Here is a 23,110-nt window from a genome sequence, read left to right on the forward strand (position 1 = left end):
GCAACCTGTCACTGAACAGACTCTTCTGGTTGTTTATGGCCGTGTGCAGAGGATGCCCAGCATTGTTCATAATGTCCATCAGTTTCTTTAATGTCCTTTTCTCTGCCACTGTCACCAGAGTGTCCAGTTTCATGCCGACCACAGAGCTAGCCTTCCTGATCAGTTTCTCCAGCCTGGATGAGTCCCTCTTTGCTGTGCTGCTCCCCCAGCACGCCACAGCATAGAAAAGTACTCCAGCAACCACCGACTGGTAAAACATCCCCAGGAGCTTCCTGCAGATGTTAAAAGACCTCAGCCTCCTGAGGAAGTACAGTCGGCTTTGGGCTTTTTTATACAGGTGCTCTGTGTTGCACCTGTTTGTTGATCACCAATGAAATGATCCTGAACATCAACAGAAACACTGACCATATGCCAGTGTCACATCAAGAGAATTCAGTCCTAACCACAGACATGTCAAGAAAATGCCAACTCCACACAGACAGGCTCAGTCGGTCACCATTGTTTTCAATGTGAAACAAGAACCCTGTTTGATGATTGCAAATTAAGTTGTTGGGGCCAGATTAGTCATTGCACAACACCAGCTGTACTGATGACCGTGCCACTGATCTTGGGGAAACAATTAGTGCTCAGTTAGGACCCGAGCTCATAACTCAATAAAATTAATAAGCTAAGATCTTTTAATGTACATTATATTGCATAAGCATCATATAAAAGCTAGTAATTCCGTCCCTGTGCTCCAGAGAAGGTGTTAGCAGGTCTGTTCTGGGTTAATGGCCTATAAAACTGCAGCACTCCACGCGCCACTCCTGTAAAAACCTTGCCCCACATCATAAACCTGGTCACAGTGCTGGCACATAGGTACCCTTCATCTGCAGACCTCAGGTGTGTTTGTGTGCTTCTATATCTTATTAGTATTCATTATCTTGCGGTTATGTGCTGGTGGTCTCTAAATGACCACTTGTCAGGGCTCATTTTAATAATTAATAATGTGAAGGCACTTTGACAAATGTATGCATTCTACTTATTATTCTTTTCCCTGCTGGGATATCACCCAAACAGCTTGTCATCATTATTAGGCCTCCTTACCTTATGTACTGTGAGAATGTAATTTGTAATACACTATCCTGACCTCTCTTTTTCTCAGTTTCTCTTTCGTCCTTGCTTCCTATCTGAAGCTAATGACTTCCATACGTTTTCATATTGAGCTGAAAGGCAGAATGGTCTGACTAGAAGAGGAGGAGGAAATCTGTAGATGAGCTTCTGTTAAGTGTCTCCATATGTCCAGCAGCAAGCGTCTGCTTGGGGAGAGGTCTGGCCAGTTTGAGGGGAACTGTCCAGGCTGTGGACTCTCCACAGTGTGATAATACAGCACGATAAATAACAGAGACAGAAACTGGCTGGATCACCCAACCGTACACTTACACCTTTTGGCCCCTGTCTATTTTACTCAGAGTAATTCAATCCCTCACTTTCACCTCCAGCTTGGGGGGGAATGTGTCTCTTCACAACTCATGGAAACTCTTTGCAACTCAAAGAACTGGTTGAAGTTACAGTAGCTTCCCGTTCAGGGCCTTTTCAACATGTTTCATTGCTTTCAACTTTGCTGGAGAAGATTTTCCAATGCTCAGCATTTCATCCCCACCGCACAAGGTGTGGTGCAGATGAACTGAAGACTCTTCACTTGAAAGCCTCAGGAAGTCGTGGCTTTAATTTTCCAAACATTCTCTTTTTGCAGACTGCTTGAATTTTTAATAAGTTCAACTTGAAAAATAAAACTTATATCCTCGTTCTTTTTTCCTTTACCATCCCCTGCTTTGTAGGAGATGGCGCATTTGATAAAATATTTGGCAGAGATAGGTCTTAATACTCCTACAGTTTGTGGCACAAAGTTACCACGCAATATGATGTGGGACTGCAGAAAACAGCGGAAAAGTGTAAAGGTGAGGAAAATCACAATCATATCTGGACAAGCAGGCACAGGGCACCCATACTCAAGCAGAGAGGACCTCATGTCTCACAACACATTGAAATTGTGAACTGCACATCTGTGAATAGCACACATGTAGGACTTCTTTCTTTTGCTGCTTCTTTAATGACTACATTTCCTCTGTGTCCTCTTTCATCACACGAATCTCTGATTTTTAGGGTCCTCCTGGCCCCCATGGAAATCCGGGTCGTCCTGGACTGCCTGGAATGAAGGTACATCTACATTTTAAATAGTAGTGACTGTCATGACTTATGCTAGAAGATTATTCATGTTAGTCTATCTAATAAAACAACATTAAAAGAGTAAGACTTTTTTATTTAATTCCTCTGCTCTGGGTGTCATGTTTCCATCCACCACATTGAACATTGGCACTGTTGTTTCATTTTTATACAAGCTACACTTTTGGCACCAACAATTACATTGTTAATAGCTAATAAACAATACTGGAATGAAATAGAAGGTTTTACAAAAAAATGATATTTACAACTATTGAAGTGTACCGTGCTATATTAGTCGGATGAGAAACTTGAGTGTTTTTGAGTATTTGGTGTGACCATCAGTTGGCCTTGCTAGCGCTGAATAAAGTATAATTATCCTTCGGCAAAACTGTAACGAGAACCCCTCAGGGATACAAGTACTTGCAGTCAGGCAGGATAGTATAATATAACTGAAATGAAATGAATGGCAAAACTTTTTATGTGGCATAAAACATTTCCTTCATTCTCCATATTCTAACTGAGGACATTTCTTTCTTTTTTTTCCTAGTCATCCAATGCTTGTTTGGGATTTTACTTAGTTTGCATGTCGGAGGTCAGATCCTTTTGGCTCCTTCTACCACTTTGAAAAGCCATTTGTTTCCCTTCAAAAGAGAACAGCAGTTTTAAGTTTCTCTGTCTCAATCATTTGCATGTACTTGACACCAGCCTGCTCTTCAGCTGATTTCAATTGTCAGGCTGCTATCATAAAAGGATCTCCTTGTTTAACTTTGTTGGAATAAAACGGAAATTGCCCATACTTCACGTCCGTACCTAATCCATTTGAATGCATCCAATTACAGCGTTTTCCAAAACTCATATCTTGGTTTGGCCTGCTATAACTGTGAGAAAAAAAAAGTCCTATTATATTTTTGTTAGGTCTTATTTAGTAAATATGCGTTATCTGGAACAGAAAACCTGAGCTGGTTCATTTTGACTCATTTGCACTTAACCGTCAAACTGCAGACTGTCTGATTTGGCCCCGTTCGCTGCACTTAGAAAAACCGAGCCAGTCAAATGAAAGCACGCTATGCTGTTTTTTTGTTTGTTTGTATATTTAGATGTAATTATGATAAATTGAATCAAAAATATTTTCACTTACTCGCTACTGTAAGTACCTGACCATTAGGCTTAAAAAATGAAAAGGAAGGAATAGAAAATGGATAAATCAGCAGAAGGTAAAAGTGCTTATTAAGGTCTTGAGCTTGCAGAAGTTATTAACTAATTCCACATCTTTTTCCAACCCTTAAACCCTTCAGATAATCTAGTTCAAGGAGAGTGAAAAGACAGTGTTTGTATATGCGTGTTGCTCCCTGCACTATAAAGAAATCAGTCTGGAGAAACTGCAAGAGGTTATTCAGTGCCAAGTGGTAACTGACACAAACATGCAAGTTTAAATGGGCCGATATGCTGTGAAGGGGGGAATTATCCAGTACAAAAATGAAAAGTGTTCTTTTAAAACTATGCATGACTTTCCATCTATGCTCATATGCTAATGTGCTGTTGCTATTTGCTATAAGAAGTTTACTTTCTTTGAAAACAGGCTTTGGTTGCAAGCTGCAATGTGCGTCATAAAAGAGGATGATTTATTTCCACACTTTCCACACTTGGAGTCAAATGTAATGTGTTACAGCATTTTCAATCACCTCGTTGATTATAGCTGTACCGTTTGGGTGCTTTATCACATCACCTGATTACCACTATGATAACCACTAACACAGGAAATGCTATACTGTGCTTCCACTTGGACATGGTTGCACAAATTACATGGCAGTTCTTTCACTATTAAAATTGAACACTGAATGCTGACCCAGGCCGCACTGACAGGATTCCCACTGCCCGAAAAGGGAGAAGAATGTACACAGTCACTCCCCATTGCTTCTCCCTAGCTTGATGTAAACTGAGTCACAGGAGGGCATAAATGGACTGCACAGTTGCGTAAATACAACCACCAATAATTTAATGAACTTGTTACTCTTTGATTATATAAACCAAAAAATAAAATTCAAAGTTCTCTGCACCTTGTGAGGATCAGTGTTGAAATTTGTGCAATAAAAAGCTCTGGCAGACTAGAACATGTTGTACTCGTCATGAAAAATTAATGCTTTCTCTTTTTTATGTTCTAGGGACAAAAAGGAGATCCTGGACTGTCCCCTGGTCAATCCCCAAAAGGACAAAAAGTATACACATTATCACATTTCCTTCCTTAAATCTGTTGGATTATCCGCAGACATAGGCATGTAAATATGTCGATAAACTGAATGTGTCCTCATTTGCCATTTTAGGGAGAACCTGGTGTCACGGGCCCCCCTGGGCTGCCTGGCCAAGACGGACGAAAGGTAAAACGGCTGCTTTGGCTCACAAACTGAAACTGTGTATGTATTTGTTTGTAAATCTGCCAGGAAGTAATTAATTGCCATCACAGTTTGCTGATTCTCTTCCATGAAAGTTCAAATTCTTGGTTTCTGTCCATTCTTTCTCCTTTCTGACAGTGTTTTCACACATAAATCAGACACATCAAGAATGAAGGACTGACTCAGTCCTGTATAACGAGGATCCGTAAATCAAATGAACGCTCTTTAGCTCTCTTGCCTTTGAAGGTGGAATCTGTCGGTCTGTGTGGGGTTTTCAGCCAAACATGAATGTTTGAGTTCTTGTTTGGAAAACAGCCTAACATAATGCAGAAGTCAAGGAGCACACCTGTGTTCTAGCTCCCCACTGGTTTGGAAAATGAAATATTTGAATACCAGGCCTGTTACATCATCTGTGTCGCAGGCCTAAAATATAATGAAGGCATCTGAGGGGAAAATAAAGATTGCCGGGTGAAAAGTTTTACATGGTTTCCTCGGTTGTTATGTCATTCACTCTGGAGAGCAGTACTTCTAAAAAAGTAGGACAACTTATGAATGTGGGTTAGCGCTGTGATCTGGTCTTGTTCGCAATCAGCATTATTTAACGTTCTTTGGATACCACTGCGCTGGGTTATCCTGACAGAGAGTGACGGTTAGCAGAGTGTTTTCTCAGTGGCCTTGTTCATTTTATCTTTGGCCTTTTCCCAAGCCCCTCACAGTAATTGCACATCTCAAGTGGTCTGGCACTTGTCTGGATTTCTTACTATGCACAGTGTACAAATAAAATGGTAAATCTGATCGTACTTTTGCATAGAATTTGTTTTACAATAATAGTTTTACATAACTGCAGCACTGTAGGAATGAAGCCTGTCTACGCGACTTCTAGCTAGGTCTTTTCATTGAGTTTCTTAATATTAAGAAAAACGTAGAATGTCACTAGCCTCGCTCTTTAATGATTAAAGAGCCTGAAATCTTTGGAAATGTGTCAATGAGAAATGTTGATTAGGTTTGGAGGTTGTCCTTGCCAGGGTTTCACCTAATTCTTCATTCCTAACAACAGCAGCTAATGTTAGAAAAATGTTTACTTGCCTTCTCCAGCTATGGCTCATTCCAGTAACCAGCAGACCTCACGGACACTTCTTCCCTCTAATTTCCAAAGCTTCCTCCAGATTCAGTAAGAATAAATCTCAGAAACACTGTAGGATCCACAGACTGAAATCCAGATGTATTATATTCATATGGAATTTTTCAATGAGGCGACCTGCACTGCCTACTTAGCAGCAGTGAATCTAAATAAAGAATTGAATTAATATGGTGTTGAAATAGTTTGAAGTGTTTACAGGTTACACACAGCTTTCAGTCTGGATAAAATGAGACAGAAGAAAGGAAACTTGGCAGAGAGCGTTAGAGATGAGTTACCCGATGGGCTGCTGCAGCAGTAAACAAAGTCATAAAAGCTTATGGAAGAAAATCCACAGACAAAGCTTCTTTTAAATTGCACTTGACAGTATATGATCACACTGCTCCTCTTGTGGGCAGCTCTCAAATTTATACTCTGGTGAAGATAGAAAGAAGTAAAAGCTACATCGGTACAGTAAAAGGTCAGAGAAAGGTCAGGAATCGGATGCCTGAAGAATGCTAATTAAAAATGGCTGTTACACAATCTGAGAAACCCCTTATAAGCAACTTTTGTTCTCATTGAGACGCATGCACATACACACAGCCGTGTTCTCACTTGGGACCCAATAATATGAGTGCAATAATGCTTTGGCGGGAGCGCCAGCAGTTTGTTATGCAATCAGACAGGGCTGACTGTGAAAAACCATCTGGTGTGCTCAGTTTCCCTCAATTCAGTTTAGTAGTGGGGAAGGCTCCAACTGGAAAAAAAAAGGAAGGCCTCTCCTCGTCTTCTGAGTCATGGAACATGGAGTCATGGGAAAAGCTGATATTCTTTCAGCTGAGTTATGGTAATTGTGGATCTTTGGTAGGCTGAAAGCAGCATCCTTGCGGAGGTTAAATAGCTGTAACAGATCCTCTGTTCTTGTTCTGGTTATAAGGTCAGGTGAGATTCCGGTAACACAAGTTCACGTTAAACTTAAAAGGCCCGTGTCTGTGCAAGAAACTGCTGACAGCCCTAAAAAGTATTAAAATGCAGTTTGTATCCAGCTAATAAAAACAAAGCAATCAGCTTGGCTCCTCTGAAAGCCACGAGACACCTCATTGCTTGCAGCTGTTCTTGACTTAGACTTTTTTTTTGATTGTACTAAGTAAGGCAAAACTCCCTATAGTGCACTTTTGTATTACAATTACGCTGAAATTCCATCACCTGCCTCTGATGAACCTCGAGGGTTGTTCCTTTGTCTGTCTAACCAGCCTGCAAAGCTATGACCTGTCACCGCTTCATGGACGGTTTTCGCTGAGTTTTCTTCTCAGTCCCTTGGCTTTCTGCCAGAAACAGCCTTTCTCGCTGTGGGAAATGTGTAAAGATGTAATGGGAAGGTTGCCTGGGAGTCAATCAGTGGTTTGCGCTCTAAAATAAGAAGAGACTCATGCATGTGTGTGTCAAACCAAAACTCTGCAAAGAGTACTACCGGTTCTGAACCTGTGTTCCATTTACACAGCCAGCTCTGATGATGGCACACTGCAACAACACTCAAACTTTTTATTAGGTGTGCACTCCTCCACATTTTTTACTTCCTGCTCTGCAGCTCCGTATAAAAATATTCTCTTACCTTTATTTGCTGATTTGTCCAAGAAAGAAGCCCAAGGCTTGCCAGGTGGGATTAGGTTTTTGTTATAATAAAATTAAAAATCTATGGAAAGAACAATGTATTTTTTGTCTGCCAAGTACAATCTGTTACTTATTCTTCACGCAGCGGAGACGGTGCTGCTGCTTCGCTTCGCCTGTTGGCTGTAGGGTTGATCTGGTGTGAGTTACACTAATTAAAACTGTTTGCTCTTCATGAACAAGAAGAACTAATGAAGATAATGATACCTTGCCATCTTTTTTTCTCGCACAATGGATTCTGCCATTTTGTGTCACACAATGGATTTACAGAGCCGTGAAAGTGGTCCAATTTTTGTTTAGCCCACATACGACACGCATGCACAGATTTCTTTTCCCTATTTTTACTGTACTCGGCTGTATTGGCTGTGCTGGAAAGCCCAGACACATTCTTTTGTTCTTTTGTGGCTGCATTGCTTTGGCTCCAGCAGGAGACTCATCTACCCTCGAAAATCCTATCAATTATTTCCATCTCTCAGCACTGTGTGGCTTGTCTGCAGATAAATAGACAAATAATCAGGAGTTTCACAAAACGTGAATATAACAGTGTCTGAGAGAATTACTGTGGCCGATCGGCTGACATCTGGCTTTGATCTGTGCAGAAAATATGAATCTCAGAAAGACAGTTGTCCTTGAAAGCGTGCTTATTTCTTTGTGAGGACCTTTTGAACTAAGACACAATCACAGAGTGTTGGTAAAAGTCAGCTCATGAATGTTCATGAACCAAACTTCAATGAATGCATTACTTTGTCTGCTTGTTTAAAGGATGAGTTCTTACGCCACGATGACATAATAAACTTTAGTTTTGTTTAATTGGTTTGTGGGATAGCTCACATTTCTAAGATGTTGCACAAGGCTTTTCTTTTTTTCTTTTTCTTTTTTTATCAGTTCAAGATGTCAACCTGCCAGCCAGATTTTACTTATCGGCTCTGTGGCTGTCAGTGTCAATCTTTCTCAGACTTTCAACCCAGACTCATGCTGTCCATTAATACTTACTATCTTTGGACAGCCAATCATTACGGGAAAAAAAAACAGCCAACCAAACAAATAATTAAAAAAAAACACACACTTTACTTTAAATTCTAATGAAGACTCTTTCTCCAAAAACACAGAAGACAGCAGAAAACAGAATGTCAGCTCAAAAAAGTCAAATTACAACTTTAAAATGTGCCCAGCTGCATTATTTTTTTATCGAGTGGCATTTTCCTTCACCGAGCCAGCATGAACTAAGTAAAGAAACCTTTAAAGTTGACCCTTTACATCGATACTACCATATACCTCAGAGGATGTTTGTGTAAGGAGAATTTTGATGTCCCTTTTTACACTCTGGTGTTTGGTTCGGGAGTGCTTTGCATTGATCTCTTGATGTCGACTTTATTTACTGTACACACAGTTACTAATTTTTTCAGCCTCTGTCTGACTGTGGTTTATTTGTGCTGCTGCTGTCAGGCCAAAACAGCTTGTGGCTAATGACTTTACACTTCAGATAATCAACTTTTTCTCCCCCCAGAGATGACTTCATGTCTTTATTTATTGCCGCAGATCTTGACTGTGAAAAGATTAATACATTTTGTAGCCAGCTGGCAAGCTCATTTGAGATCACAGGGCATGAAGGTGACCATTAATTACCCTTTTGGGTTTTACGCATTACTGCCTAATTGGTTTATTGGTTTAATTAATGCAAGATGATACTGAATTGTTTTGTCAGGGTGCGGCGGTGGCAATGATTAGACTAACCCAAAGCCAAGTAGCTGTGCCACAACAATAAATAAAATGTCATTGTTCTTGTGTAGAAATGGTAAAGAAATGCCTTATTCAGGGTTCACCAGGCAGTAAGTGGTTTATTAGTTTCACATTTATTACGTTTGCTTGTGCTGTGGAGCCTTTTAAGCTAAGCCTTCCAGGTTTTTATGAAGTCATTTTATTGAACTTTTTTATAGGAAAACAAAGTCAAATTTTCTCTAAGGCAGCTGGAAACTACTAGCATAATTTAAACCCCTGCAATCTTAACTGAGGCACTCTTGAACGCAAGGTGATAAAAAGAAAAGAAAAAATTAATTGAATTTGACGAGTGACCATTTAACTTTTTTCCCTTCCAAGATAAACCGTCTTTTTGCTCCAAGGCACTTAACACTGAACTTCCTTGTGGAATTGTGACTGGAATATTATATGGCACAATCATTTTACTTAGTATTAATTATTAGTATTAATTTTTAACTTGTTGCTTTTTTTGTGTTTTTTTGTCAACAGGGACAAAAAGGATATCCTGGTCCTGCTGGTCTCCCGGGTGAACCTGTGAGTATTTTTTACAGGAGCATGGTAACAGTTTAATGTCATGTACTGAGAAAAGGTTCGGTTTTCTTAGCCTTCACACAGTGTTTACATGGAGGAGCCCGTTTGATCCTTCAGAATGAAACAGGCGCCTCGTTTGATCATAGCGTCAATATCCAAATAAAGGAGATTGTGTCTGTTATTGTGATGTGAAAAAAGAAAGATTTTGTGAAAAACTAAATACAAACCATGACCCAGTAGCCTGTAGAAGCACCTTTAGCTGCAATATTTTGAAGCAATGATCTTCTATATCACTTAATCAGTCACTTATTTTCTTGTGGAGGAATTTTGGCCAAGCTTGGCTGTCAGATAGCTGTCTCAGTTTTGACTCATGAATGTTTTGGTATACAGAGGAGTTCATAGTTAACTTAAACACTGCAAAGCGCCCAGGTCCTGTGGCTGTAAAACAGAACCAAACCATTACTCCTCCTCCACTATGTTTGACAGCTGGGGTGAGGCATTTGTGCTTTTACTGTGTTTGATTTTCACCATATATGACGCTCTGCATTGACACATCTCCACTTTGGTTTCATCTGCCTAAAAGTCTTTGTTCTAGACGTCTTGATTTAGATTTGACATTGCATTTTTGTGATCATTTATATCACTTTTATAAAAAATATGCTTTTATTAAAATATATAATTTTCTAGTAGGAATGTACTGTACTTATTTTTTTATAGAGGTCCATAGAGCCTGTTAAAGGGAGACACAGAGGCTTAACCTATTAACTTAGTACTGGTTTAAATTCAAAGTCCATTTTTTCAAATATTGATTTTAGTTAAACTGATATATAAATATTTTTCAGAGCCTAGTCCGTTTACTTTTATACTTGTGACATTTATCATAGCATTTCTATAATATATTTTTTGTCATGTATAATATAAAAAATGTTTCTGTCTGATGGCTGCAGCGTGTGTTAGCTGTTTGTCACAGTATGTTTACTTACCAAGTAAAAGAGCCAAGAGTCTACAGAGACAGTTCCCATAACGCTTAAGCATTTCTTTCCATTTATAGTAACAAAACAGGAGAAAGGGAGAGTGACAGAGGAAAAATACTAGTAAAAGAGGCACACCCGGGTTCATTAAAAAAAAAAAAAAAAATAGCAGTGATTATGTCTTTACACATGGTGACTAGAAATGTTAGATATTAGTCATTTGGGAATCTTGGCGGGAAAATAGTGGGAGTTTTTTGGCAGAGGTGCAAGTAGGCTAAATAGTTTGAAGACTCTAAATCATTCCCCTCCCTAGTCCTTTCCCATCTTCATGAATCTAAAACCTGTGAAATATCTCTTAGAAGATTGCATCGTGTCACAATAAAGGAGAAAAAGGTTTAAAGTTTTTCGGATAATGTAAACTGTGTCAAACGTTAAGCTGATAGTGAAATAGTTAACTATATATTTTTCTTAAAACACTTATAAATGATATGTTTTCATAAATGCAACACGTGAATGTGTTTACATGCATATTTTTATTAGCTAGAAACTGCTTATTGACTTATTACTTCCACCTGGAGGTTAACTAAGTGTGGACAATGGGAAGAGTGAGGATTGTAAGAACGAAATATTTTTTTATGTATTGCCCTCTGGAGTTAAGAATGTGTGTAACATCACTTCTATGGCTGTGTACATGTGCTGTGTGTGTGTGTGTGTGTGTGCTGGTGCAATATTTGTAAATAAATTGTAATTAAATATGCCATTTGATAAAGCTTAGTAATTCTGGAAAAATGTCTTGCTCTTCCTTAGCTCGACACTTATTATTTTATCTTAACCCTCTGTTGTGCAATATTTCTTACTTACCAATGGTGTCTGCTTTATTTTGCACCTGCACAGTCTAATGCAAACCAATTAACGGTTAAGCTTTAAAGGGCACCTTTTGAATCTCTGTAATGCACTTTTTGCAGTTTCTGCCATCGAGGAGTTAATTATAGCTTTAGCTCTGATGTTCTGGTTAGTGGTGGCATTTTACTGGACTGCAGTATATTCTAGAGTGTGTGTAATATTAAGGGGGGCTGCAACAATGACTGCTGTTTCTCTGATTATGGTTTTTAATGACATTATCCTTCTAGCCTGTCTTAACATGTTAATCCAGTTTTCCCAGGAATCTGAAAATGCAGAAACCTCAGTTTTAAATGAATATAGTGTATGAAGGGCCTGTAATTTGCATTCCTTCATTAAGTAATTTAGTAATTTTCTTTTCCCATATTTACAGAATTAAATGTTACTCTCTGATTGATGCATTTCATTTGGTCTCACCACAATGAAGGGATGACGCATGCATTATACAGTGTGTCGATAAGGATAAACATACCAATGCAGAGCTGTGCTCACAGTAGTCTTAACAGCATGCAAGCTTGACCACATTATAAAAGCACTTACTGTTGGATTAATTGAGTGGTTAGAGTGGCAATGTCTGTAGTGGCGCCTCTTTCCTTAGGCAACTCGACTAAACAATAGGACTCTATTGAAAAGCTTGGAGGTTTTGAATTCCTCTATAGGACCAACTGACTGTTGTTTATTACGGCATAAATATGTCTGCTTACAGTTTTAATTACTCTGTTTCCTAAGTTTCTAGGACGGCAATCAGCGAGGCTGCAGCAGAAATCATTTGTGCACAAAAGAGGCCCTTATTCTAGGAATATTTCCTTTCCTCATCCTCTTTTCCTTCCTTTTCCTGCTTTTTAGTCTCTCGCATTCTTCTAGCACGTATTTCTCTACTGTCTCTGTCTCCACAGGGTGAGCGGGGAGATGATGGAAGCCCTGGGGCAAAAGGCTATCCTGGCAGGCAGGTGCAGTAAATCTAGAGTTGTGGCACTGGTTGAGCAGGGATACACACACACACACACACACACACACACACACACACACACACACACACACACACACACATAGACACACAGACACACGTGTGGAAATAAAACAATAAATGGAGGCCGGCACATTTTTTCTATTGTGACTTCAACTTTTTGAAAAATTAGGGCTGATTTGGGACTTTTGAACAAATCAGATTCCATCTTGTAATTTTTACTTGCTGTCAGAATGATGAACATACTGAGAACTACAGCGGAGCATTGAATTCTTATGTTTTCTTAAGCAAGGAAATAATTACATGTAATAATCCTGGATGGTAGCAAAACTATAAAAAATCTCCGAAACCGGCGCCTCAACAAAAAAACCTAATTTGATAACTCAGAATGAAAAGTGTGTAGCTGCTGATTGAAAAGAAAAATTACCTGTGGTGGAATTTCAGCGATGGATGCCCCTGGTCTTGTGAGAAAATAAAATGTCAAAAGGGTTTCTATCGTAAGCGATACCCTGAAGAAAGAAAAGGTAATAAAAGTGTGACTAATGCCACATGTCCCCAGGTACACGCACACACACACACACACACACACACACACACACACACACACACACACACACACACACACACACACACACACACACACACACACACACACACACACAATAAAAGCTTCTTCTGTCCTTTAAAACTCTGAGCATTATCCCTTGCTTCACTTCTAGGAGTAGTCTAACTGAAGAAGTCAAAGCTGGGAAGTATTAGAGTTTCTCCACATTAGAAATCTATTTTATCTCAGCTTTAAACTCCAAAAACAACTGGTTGGCTATTCCCTCATTTACAACCCTTGAATGTTTAAGATAACTTAGTGTTCAGGCACAGGTCTCTGTGTTTGCCTCTGTGCTTTACTGCACTGACTATGCCAAAACTCCCTGATCCCCTATATGAACTTAGAGATGTGTGGTGGATTAGGTTTTAGCACCCCCTACCATCTGTAGGCTGGGAATCAGGAGGGCTATATGTTTATGTCAAGACTTTACAATTTGCTGTTGGGAGCTCTCCTGAGCAGAAAGTTGATCTTTATAGTTGCAGAGTCATGTTTTGTGCCGGTGCATTAAACGACAGTTTTTCTGGGAAACAGATGTGAATGCTGCTGAAGCATTAATGTTGCAAATGTCAGGGTTTATGCTAAACAGAATTTTAAAGAGGATACAAAATTTAATATCCAAAAGGTGGATGCTAATTGTTAAGTAGACTAGTCAGCCGATTTAAATATATAAATTTACTTGTATGGCATCTCAGATGAATGCAGCTGTTTGTAACTACTGAAATATGTTTTTTTTTATCTATTACAATTAGGGCTTTCCTGGGCCTGCAGGAAAAATGGGGATAAAAGGGGTGAGGGTAAGTAGATGTTGCAGTTCTTCTTGGTGGTGGTGTTGGGATGTGTGTTTTTGTAAGACTCTCTATGGTACTTTGCAAGTCTTTTGCCATTTCTTAATGTTTCCTGTTTTTGTCATGCTCCCTCATGTAGCAGCTACTGATGGCCACAGGGGAGAGCAGCATGTTTCTTCTCTGTTGGACCTTCGCTTTCCTTAAATGAGCTGTGAAAATCATGCTAATTTAATTACCTAACCAGTGTGGTTGTATAAAACACCCAGTGTCATAAACACCGCTCATCTTTCCCCGTTAACGCGACGATAATGGTAACAGATGGTTTTCTTCATATAGTTAAAGTATGTTAGAGTCAATACAGTTTTTAGTAATGCTAGCCAGAGATCATAAAACTTTATAGCTGTGCTGCATAATGCATCCAGATGTAAGCTTCTCATTTCATGTCATTGTTATTTCTACTTTTCCACTGAGCAGGTTTGGCACGAAGATCTCCAGAGATCCCTGATGTGAGGGTATGTGCCCTTGGACTACATCGTGGAAGCCAGCACCATGCAGTCCATGGGCATATACACTTGCTTCAAGGTTTGGCTCTTCGAGACCACTCAACTGTAACATAAACCTTGCAGAGCACTGTTGCAGATGGACCCATCACAGCTGAAGGCTTTATAAAGATTTTTAGACACGTGTTAGTGTTATTGACAGTCCTACACAATGCCCAGCATCTTTGCTCAGTCTCATTATGTCCCCTTATCCACCTTTTGCTTTTCCATCTATCTTCGCCTTATCTGTTCCTTTACTCCATCTTTTATTTATCTCTCCAGGGTCACATTGGCATCCCTGGGCTTTTTGGCTTTCCTGGTCCTGATGGCGAGAGAGTGAGTATTAGTGGCTTTGAGAGAGAATACCCACTGGGCTGCATTATGTCCCAAAAATTATGAAATGGAAATGAGACCCAGATTAGATTTACTTGAATAAAACAAGGGCATTAGATCAAAACACTAAGACCACACTAGGCAAACCTATCCATTACTCTTGAGTAAAAACAATGAATGCACAATTTTGTATCCAATAAGTTGAGCTTCAAATGTCTTATCTGATGAAATAACCTCACCTCATGATCCATTTTATAGCTCTTCTGTTTATCAGAAGTTCAGATTTCAACTTTCTCCTGAACACTTCTGAGGATCATGATGTAATAATATAGCAAACTACAGATCAGCTGTTAAATGGACCCTTTGAGATTGTTTTGTCATCTGCTGATACCAAGCTGAAGGATGGAATTTGAATATTTTATCCCCTACCCCCCCACAGTTGGTAAAGTTTCAAGAAATGGTGTTCTCTGCTTTCAGTCAATAATTTTGTTCTTGTGAGGAGCATCAAAACTACACACCGCCCAATAGATTGAGTCTTATTGCTGAATGTTGTCCAGGTTTTGAAATGATGTACTCTTCTTCTTATCCATTTCTTTCCTGTTCGTAGGGAATTCCTGGTGTTCATGGGAAGAAGGGCAAGATGGGTAGGCCGGTAAAGTTTTCTCTCAACATACTTCTCAGTTATTAATGTAGCCTTATGGCAATGACAGTGTTTGTGATCTATGGGACCTTACTGCAGTGCAGAGCTACTATAAAGCCCATTAAATGACCATTACTCTGACAGAGACTTCAGTTCAGTGTGAAACCCCTCCTGGCCTTACTCGTAAATACATATATGAGGCACAAAAAGCTCAGCCTACTACAGTCTAAGAGGAAGCATAGATTCCTTTAGTACATATCAGAAGATTATAATCATATTCCCACTAAGCTTATTGCTAGTTTAATGTTAAAAAATGCTATCTGTCTATAAATCTCATGATCAGTGCAATTAATTTTCTCTGACTGAAGTTGATTTGGAAACTTTATGTGTTAAACAGTGTGCTTATTACTGTTCTTGTGTTGCGTTAGACTGATAGGCTAATATAATGTGTCAGTTGTGGGTTTGGCCCTCTGGAAGCTCTACCCACAGACGAGAGAGGTCTATTGTCATTGGCGCCTGGAAGCAAATTTCCCGTCCTTCCAAGCTTACATGGAAAATACTAATACTGCACATAACCACTTGTATGAATCACATATTTTTCCCAGGCTTAGTCCGATTGAACACGATTTTTCAGTCTTATTATGCTGCAATGGTCAGTGACACATGCCAAGGCCTAAGAGTAAGCCCTTCATTGCCAAGTCATGAGCAAGCCATTTCTCTTCCTCTGTGGTGAAAAGTGAGATCAGTTTGTGTAAGAAGTTGGGTTTTTTTTGTTTTCCATCCTGACTCAGCAGCAGTGCAAGAGAACCAGACAAGCAAAAGAGCTGGCACATTCTATCAAATGGGAATATGTGTGATGAAAATTGTCTTTTTGAATTCAGATTTTGAATGACATCAAACTGCTCCCATTTTCTTGTGTCACCCATACAGATAGAATGACTGGCTAGAATTTGCACATAGCTTTGAGAAGAGACTTTCATTGGACAGATCCTATAAATAAATCCTCACTGAGATTTACTGTCGGCACGAGAAAAAAAGAGTTGCATGTGTTTCTGATCAAAACTGAGAGAGTTATTGACAGTTTGGGAGCAGCAAATTTTTCCGTGTTTCTTGTTTTTGCACCAATTACTGTTTATTTCTTGATCCACTTTTGCCTAATTTTCTAAAAAAGGAATGATTGTTTGCCACACAAGCAGCCCCTATCTTTGCCATCTGTTTAAGACTCAAGCCCTTTTTGATCTTTCCCTCTGTAGACACGATAAAAGAGACCTCACCGCAGTTCTGCCATTTATCATTCCCCTAACCCTAACACTTACCTTCTATAGGCAAGTACTGAGGTGTAATGTGCAGTGGGTTGCATGTTGACCTTGGCATACTGACAAGCACACGATGAGCGTGTGGCCTCTTGGCTGCATCACTCCTCTTGTTCTGCCTCTATAATGGAATTACGAGCGCCAAGCAAAAAAAAGAGCACAGTCAGCAATTCCTGGGCCAAGCAGCTTTATTCAGCCATTTAGGCGCGTCCTGGGGGTTTGGTTCGCGGGCTGCTGAGCAATCCCTGCCAGTGCGTGCACACACAGACACTCGTCGCTTGGAAACAATCAGCCATGGAATTTCCTGCCGGTCTCTGGGGAATGAAAATGCTGGGAGCACATCTGATAACTTGGCCTTACTCTGGAAACTTCCGTTTTGGAAAAACACTTTGTTTATCCCCTGTGTTTGCTGTAATAACTTAACTGACATCCCGTGTGATATCTAAATGCATTCAACATCAAAATGGGCATTTTGAGAGAATGAATATAATAAAGACTCTCTCTCTATGGTTACATGACGATGCTGTCTCTTTGTGTGCTCAGGGCTTTCTTGGTGACGTTGGAGAGAGGGGACCACCTGGCCCTGATGGGAACCCAGTAAGTGAAAAGATGTGGATTCCTGCACGATTTACTCATGATTGGTGGAATCCATTTCCTCCCATTTGTCCCTGAAGTCCACAATGTTACACCTGACACAGATTTAATCTGATTTCACATAACGATCACACTGCAGTGTCATTTAGAAGATTACATACAAAATGCTGTAGTGCAACAAACAGGTGCACTTCATACAAATTTTAATGTAGCACTTAAATTTATTTAGTCTACATCAAGTAACCTAGAGGGATAATTCTGAAAAAGTTTTTAACACAGTCAAAACTTAAAGCAGGAACATTTTATACTTACTCAGGACTAACCACGAGTCAGATCTTGGCATTCTCCCTCACTCATCATTATCCATACTGATATGAGGGCACCATCAGCAGTTTCATTCGCCACTCATCTTTCTTTAGCTTGACACTTACCACTTGTGATTGACTGGGTCAGTGTTAGATTGTGATTGGCTGACCTCTGAGAGCATCCCCCTGGCTTCATTTCCTCTCTCTCCAGAGAGAAGAGGGGATGTTCCATTTGGCTAAATCCACCTCCTTTCATTCATAGAGAAAGAAAGGAAGCGACAGGAAGGCCACACTGGGCTGTGTGTCATCCATCTCTGTATTGGATGCGTGGCTTGGAGAGGATGTAGGCATAGCATGTGGCTGTGGGGTAGATCATTTGGGCAACAATCTGCTCTGTGTGTTAAGTGCCAAGTCGCTTACTCAGTGCTAAACTGAGATAGAGTAGAGGAAAACATTTTCTCAGGATAAGGAAAATACTAATCAACAAAACAAATATAGAAACATGCCGCATTCAATCGCATCTCGTACTGACAGCTCTATGCTCCTGAGTGTGCACATGTATCTCTTCTTTCTCTTCTTCTTTCCCATTCCTCCTAGGGTGAGCTGGGAGCTCCTGGCCCATGTGGAGTCCCTGGTCTTATTGTGAGTGTAGCGCAGTCCTTGTAACTGATTTCATAAAGTTATATTTGTGGTTTATGCACTTTGATTCGTTGTCTGTTGCTCTCTGCTTTTTCATTTTTCTTCCTTCTAAAATTAGTTCGAAACAACTTTTTTGTGGAGTATTATTTATTTTCTTTCTTTATGAGCATCTGCTATGAATTTAAAACAACACTTGTTTTGCTATTGAACAAAATTCCTCCAAAGGACATTGTTTTAAGGCTGTTGGTGTGATTGATTGCAGGGAGACATGGGCCCTGTTGGCATTATGGGATTACCTGGACCACCAGGACTCAAGGTAAATGTTCCAGTTTCACTGTTTTGCCTCTGTCTGTTTTTGAGGATTTTTAACTGTAAGTTGTATGCATTTTGGTATTTTAGTGATTGGCCTTCAAAACTTCCTCCAATAGAGGCTAAGCTTGCATTGGTCAGACATGGTTAGTCTTGGGATTAATTATGCTACAGAATAGATGTTCCTCAAGCGGCAATCGCTGGGCTGAAAATGATGCCAAGTGGAAGTGCCAAAAATCTCCATTTCTACTAACAGCCAAAAGGGAGTCATGTAAAGATGTATGTAAATGATGGACTGAGCCACCATAACGCCAGTTGGTTTTGGATTGTATTTTGAATCCTCAGTGTTAGTGTTTTGGTCATTACTGTTTTATCTTTGTGGAGGCAGAAACAACCCTGTTTAGTCAAGGGTATCAGGTTGTTTTAAGTTAGCTGACACTAGCAATCTAGGTTAGCAAGTTGCATGCATAAGCTCTACCAGTTCAAGACACAGACGCCCATTAATACAGACTAATAAAATAGCAGACTTAGTGTTGGGGGAAGCCTCGAGTGACCATTAAAGGAACTGGTGGTCAATCCCGATACACTACCATATTAGAAAGGCAAACTAAACTGCATTGGAAAGCATACAGCCTCAAACCAAAACAGTTTTCCCTGTGTAGCTGTGTATGTGTCTGTTTGTTGCACTTGTGCCGTTTATGAATACAGCTTGCTAACTACGTTTGCTTGCTTTTACTTACTTAGCATTTTGCACTCTTAGCAAATGCAGTAACGTTTAGCACCAAAAAATCACTTGGTGACTGTTGTTGAGGCTTCAGAGCACAGAGATCATGACTTATCTTTCAGGTCTGGCTGTGTCCATCTTTAATACACCCTTGTGAACAGGGAAACATGACAGCGCTTTTTTTCTTTGCTTCTAAGGGAGTACCTGGAAATACAGGGGAACAAGGACTGAAAGGTGATAAGGTGATCTGCATATGTCTTTCTCAAACTACTACCTTTCTCTACAAAAGAATGGTTAATGTGACAAATCACAAAATTGTATCTCTCTCCTGAGAAAGCTAACATTTAAGGCAAAGCTATAAAGCATGTGCTAATCATAGCTCCTTGTTGATAGAATTTTTCTCTTATTAGCATTCACACTATTTTCTATGTTTATTTCTGTTTCCAGGGGGATGTTGGCCTGCCAGGAGAGCCGGGAGAATGTGGATTCCAAGGGGACAAGGTAGGTGTATTTTTGTATGTGCTCAGGTGATGGCGCAGATCATCCATTAATAAGATTATGGATTTAATGGCTGGCTTCTCGTAAATGCATCTGTTTGGGTCCGTGTCAGATTCCCCTCAGCAAGATGATTCACTCCAGATTGCTACCAATTAGACCAGCACAGAGTGTGTCATCTTTGCAACCATCTGTGTGTGCATGGATTAATGGGACTTGTTGTAAAGTCTCTTGTACTGCTCTCTTAAAGGGAAGTACAAACCATTTACTATAGCCGTGTACCAGGTTTAGGCACTAAAAGGTAAACAGTCTTTCACAAATGCCTCCAATGTATCAAATAGGCTTTGCACAGTACTTTTTGTTTTGATGCATTTGATGCCCCTTTTTGTCTTGTTAACTGGCATTTATGTTACAGGGCAGCCGTGGCTCACGTGGGTTGCCCGGTCCTTGTGGAAAACCTGGACAACAGGTATTTTACCTTCCACATGCTTACTGATTTACAATTATCCATTGTGGATAGTTTCATGCAGGAAAACTCCATTCAGTATAGTTGAAACCTCATTTAGTTAACATCTAACTGGATTGCAGTAATGGCTCCCCCAGAGCCAGTGCAGTGAATTGGAATTTATTTGATTAAAATTATTTAATTAGTGATGTTGCAGTGATCTCTAGACTGAACATTATAACCTTATTTAGAAATAACAGATATTTCTTTTCTCAAGCAAGAAAACATTTGCTTTGCCTGCTTTGCAATTAAATTATGATGTGAAGGCAGTTTCTCCTTTTTAAACTCCGGATGAGAATTTTGTTCTGAAAGCATAGTGGTGCACTCAAAGGATCCAGTGAGTCTTAAGATGCTCTCAAGAAAAAAAGGCTGGTCTTCTTGAAGAAAGATGAGCAGAAATCTTCAAACGTATACAAAAGCAAACTTTATGCCCTTATGTGTGTGTGAGAATTTTGGTCTAATCAGGCACATATAGCTCAACTCTTCAAAGAGTAGGGCACAGGCAAATTCCCAGTGTGAACGCTCTCCGAGCTTTGGCACTTATGCAATCTAAAAGTTTCCTTAATGTTTTCAGTGCTCTCTGATCTGATTTGAGGTTCTTGCATAGAAAACTAAGCCTCATGCTTGCTTGATCTGCTATGTGATTTATGCATCTTTCAGCAATGATAACAGCCATTCCAAGGAGCTAAACTCATTCTTCATATCAGGATTTTCCCTTGTTTGAGGGATTTGTTGTCTGGTGCAATGAAAATTAAATTTCCTTTATTCTGCATTGACGTAACCTTGAATTGCATAACATGTTTACAGGTGCTAAAGGGCAGGTTTATTATAACTGAAAAAAATGAAGATGTATTGGATTGTTTCATTAAAATGCCACATTATGTTGGTTCCACAATCTAGTAAATGTGCAAATTTTAGCTTTGTTGTTGTTGTTTTTACATTTTTAATTCTAATCTTGGTGATAATTGTGTGACATTTTTAAGGGCAAACCTGGTGAGAAGGGTCCTGTTGGTTTACCTGGTCCTCCTGGCCTAGAGGTAGGAATTATAGATACATATAGATTATAGTCACATACAAACATTTTATCTAAATACAGGAATTTGAAATGGTCCTGAGCCAAACCTCATTTCTTTATATTTGCTAGGAAAAGGGGTGCAGTGATTTACCGAAACCTGCAAACATAGAAATACACTCAAAAATGGTGTTGAAAGTCAATGTTTTGTATGACCACCTACTCTTTAACACAGCCTGAACTCTCTTGGGCAAGCTTTCTTCTAAATCCTTTAAGTAGCCTTCGGGGATAGTTCTTCAGGCTTCTTGAAGGACATTCAAAGCTCTTCTTTGAATGTTGGCTGCCTTTTGTTCCATTCTCAAGTTTTCATCTAGTAGCTCTTTGGGAATCAACTTTTTGGCTTTTTCTTGTAGATTCAACTACAGAAACGGGTGTGAATTATGTATTTTTGCAACAGACTGCTGGCAACAAAGTGCCTGAAGATAAAATTTAGAATTGATTCTTGCTAAGTTGCTAAACACAACAATGGTTCATCTCTTGAGTTAGGTGTTTCATAGGTCAGTGTTAAGTCACTTAACAAATAAAAACATTCCTCTGAAAATGGTCAGGTATAAGAATTGGACTGAAAATGAGCAAAAAAGTAGCCAATGTCCACAGAAAACTCTAAAAAGTCTTCAGAAAGCCTGGCTAACTATTGATAAATGGACTGGTTCTTGTGGAGTGTTTTTCCACACAAGCACTCAAAGTGCTTTACACAATATGCTTCATTCACACACATTGATATAAGCTTTTTCTTTCTATGTATAAGTGCTTTCAATCTAACATTCACACTTGGAGAGAAACTTGGGGTTCAGGATCTTGCCCGAGGATATTTTAGCCTGCAGACAAGAGCAACCAGGGGTCAAATCACTAACCTTCCAATTAGTAGATGACCTGCTCTACCTCCCGAGTTTTAGCTTTCTCATGACAACTCAGGAATTGCACAATGCTTCCTGGAAACAAAATCTGAAGAAATGAGGAGTTGCTCAAGACTTTTGCTCAGTGCTGTTTATCATTTTAACAGTTTAGAGTAGCATAAACCATTCTACCATATGGTGATATAACTGGGGTTAATTTCTTGTTATTTCTGCAGGGCTTTCCAGGTGACATTGGCCCACCAGGACAAAATGGCCCTGAAGGTCCCAAGGTTAGTAGAACCACATCAGCTCAATTAGAACCACAGAAATTAACTGAACCCTGAACCTCAATGTCTCATTAATAGGGAAAACAAGGAGCAAGAGGTTTGCCAGGTCCAAGTGGAACTTCAGGACTTCAGGTGTGGTTACATTTAAAAGTTCATTTAAGCTGAAATAAATGTTTCTTTATGTAATGTTGACTTTTTTTTATTTGTTTTTTTTTTTGGTCAGGGTGATGAGGGGCCAGTTGGGCCAGCTGGACCCGCTGGACCCGAGGTGAGTACAACCTAAGACCAGACACAACAATAACAAAGTTGTCATTTAAAACCTCAGCACTTACTACGCTCATGTGTCTCTGCCTAAATTAGCATTGGAGGAGTAACTTTGACCAATTATGGATAGTAAGTCCTTTGGCTGACTGATCTCCTATTGTTTTCCAGATGTTTTCAAAGACTTCCTATTGGACACTCTGTACTCATATTACCAGATTGGTCAGCAAATTGCTGCCTCCTGTCTATCATAAAAAGAACGTGAAAGCAAACAAGAGTGTTGTAAACAAAAGAAATTCTTTAAAAAGTATCTAATGATTGAGTTATTTTTTAAGATAAATGCACAAGAAAGATAATTATAA

At 39.6% G+C, this 23,110-nt stretch overlaps 1 protein-coding gene across 1 annotated transcript in view; it reads left to right on the forward strand.

Moving 5' to 3' along the window:
• col27a1b (collagen, type XXVII, alpha 1b) overlaps positions 1 to 23,110 on the forward strand; it is a 66,953-nt gene that overhangs the window by 15,415 nt on the left and 28,428 nt on the right. Inside the window, exons 6-23 of the mRNA XM_085476159.1 lie at positions 2,146 to 2,199; positions 4,368 to 4,421; positions 4,527 to 4,580; positions 9,628 to 9,672; positions 12,437 to 12,490; positions 13,861 to 13,905; positions 14,718 to 14,771; positions 15,376 to 15,420; positions 17,265 to 17,318; positions 18,218 to 18,262; positions 18,522 to 18,575; positions 19,490 to 19,534; positions 19,740 to 19,793; positions 20,203 to 20,256; positions 21,276 to 21,329; positions 22,437 to 22,490; positions 22,566 to 22,619; positions 22,711 to 22,755. Coding sequence (XP_085332285.1) covers positions 2,146 to 2,199; positions 4,368 to 4,421; positions 4,527 to 4,580; positions 9,628 to 9,672; positions 12,437 to 12,490; positions 13,861 to 13,905; positions 14,718 to 14,771; positions 15,376 to 15,420; positions 17,265 to 17,318; positions 18,218 to 18,262; positions 18,522 to 18,575; positions 19,490 to 19,534; positions 19,740 to 19,793; positions 20,203 to 20,256; positions 21,276 to 21,329; positions 22,437 to 22,490; positions 22,566 to 22,619; positions 22,711 to 22,755 — 918 coding nt within the window. The remainder of the gene's footprint in view (positions 1 to 2,145; positions 2,200 to 4,367; positions 4,422 to 4,526; positions 4,581 to 9,627; positions 9,673 to 12,436; positions 12,491 to 13,860; positions 13,906 to 14,717; positions 14,772 to 15,375; positions 15,421 to 17,264; positions 17,319 to 18,217; positions 18,263 to 18,521; positions 18,576 to 19,489; positions 19,535 to 19,739; positions 19,794 to 20,202; positions 20,257 to 21,275; positions 21,330 to 22,436; positions 22,491 to 22,565; positions 22,620 to 22,710; positions 22,756 to 23,110) is intronic.

Source organism: Copadichromis virginalis, linkage group LG12 (genome assembly GCF_057382275.1).
Source record: "Copadichromis virginalis isolate Kocher_CV1m ecotype Utaka linkage group LG12, C_Virginalis_male_GT1.1, whole genome shotgun sequence".
NCBI lineage: Eukaryota > Metazoa > Chordata > Actinopteri > Cichliformes > Cichlidae > Copadichromis > Copadichromis virginalis.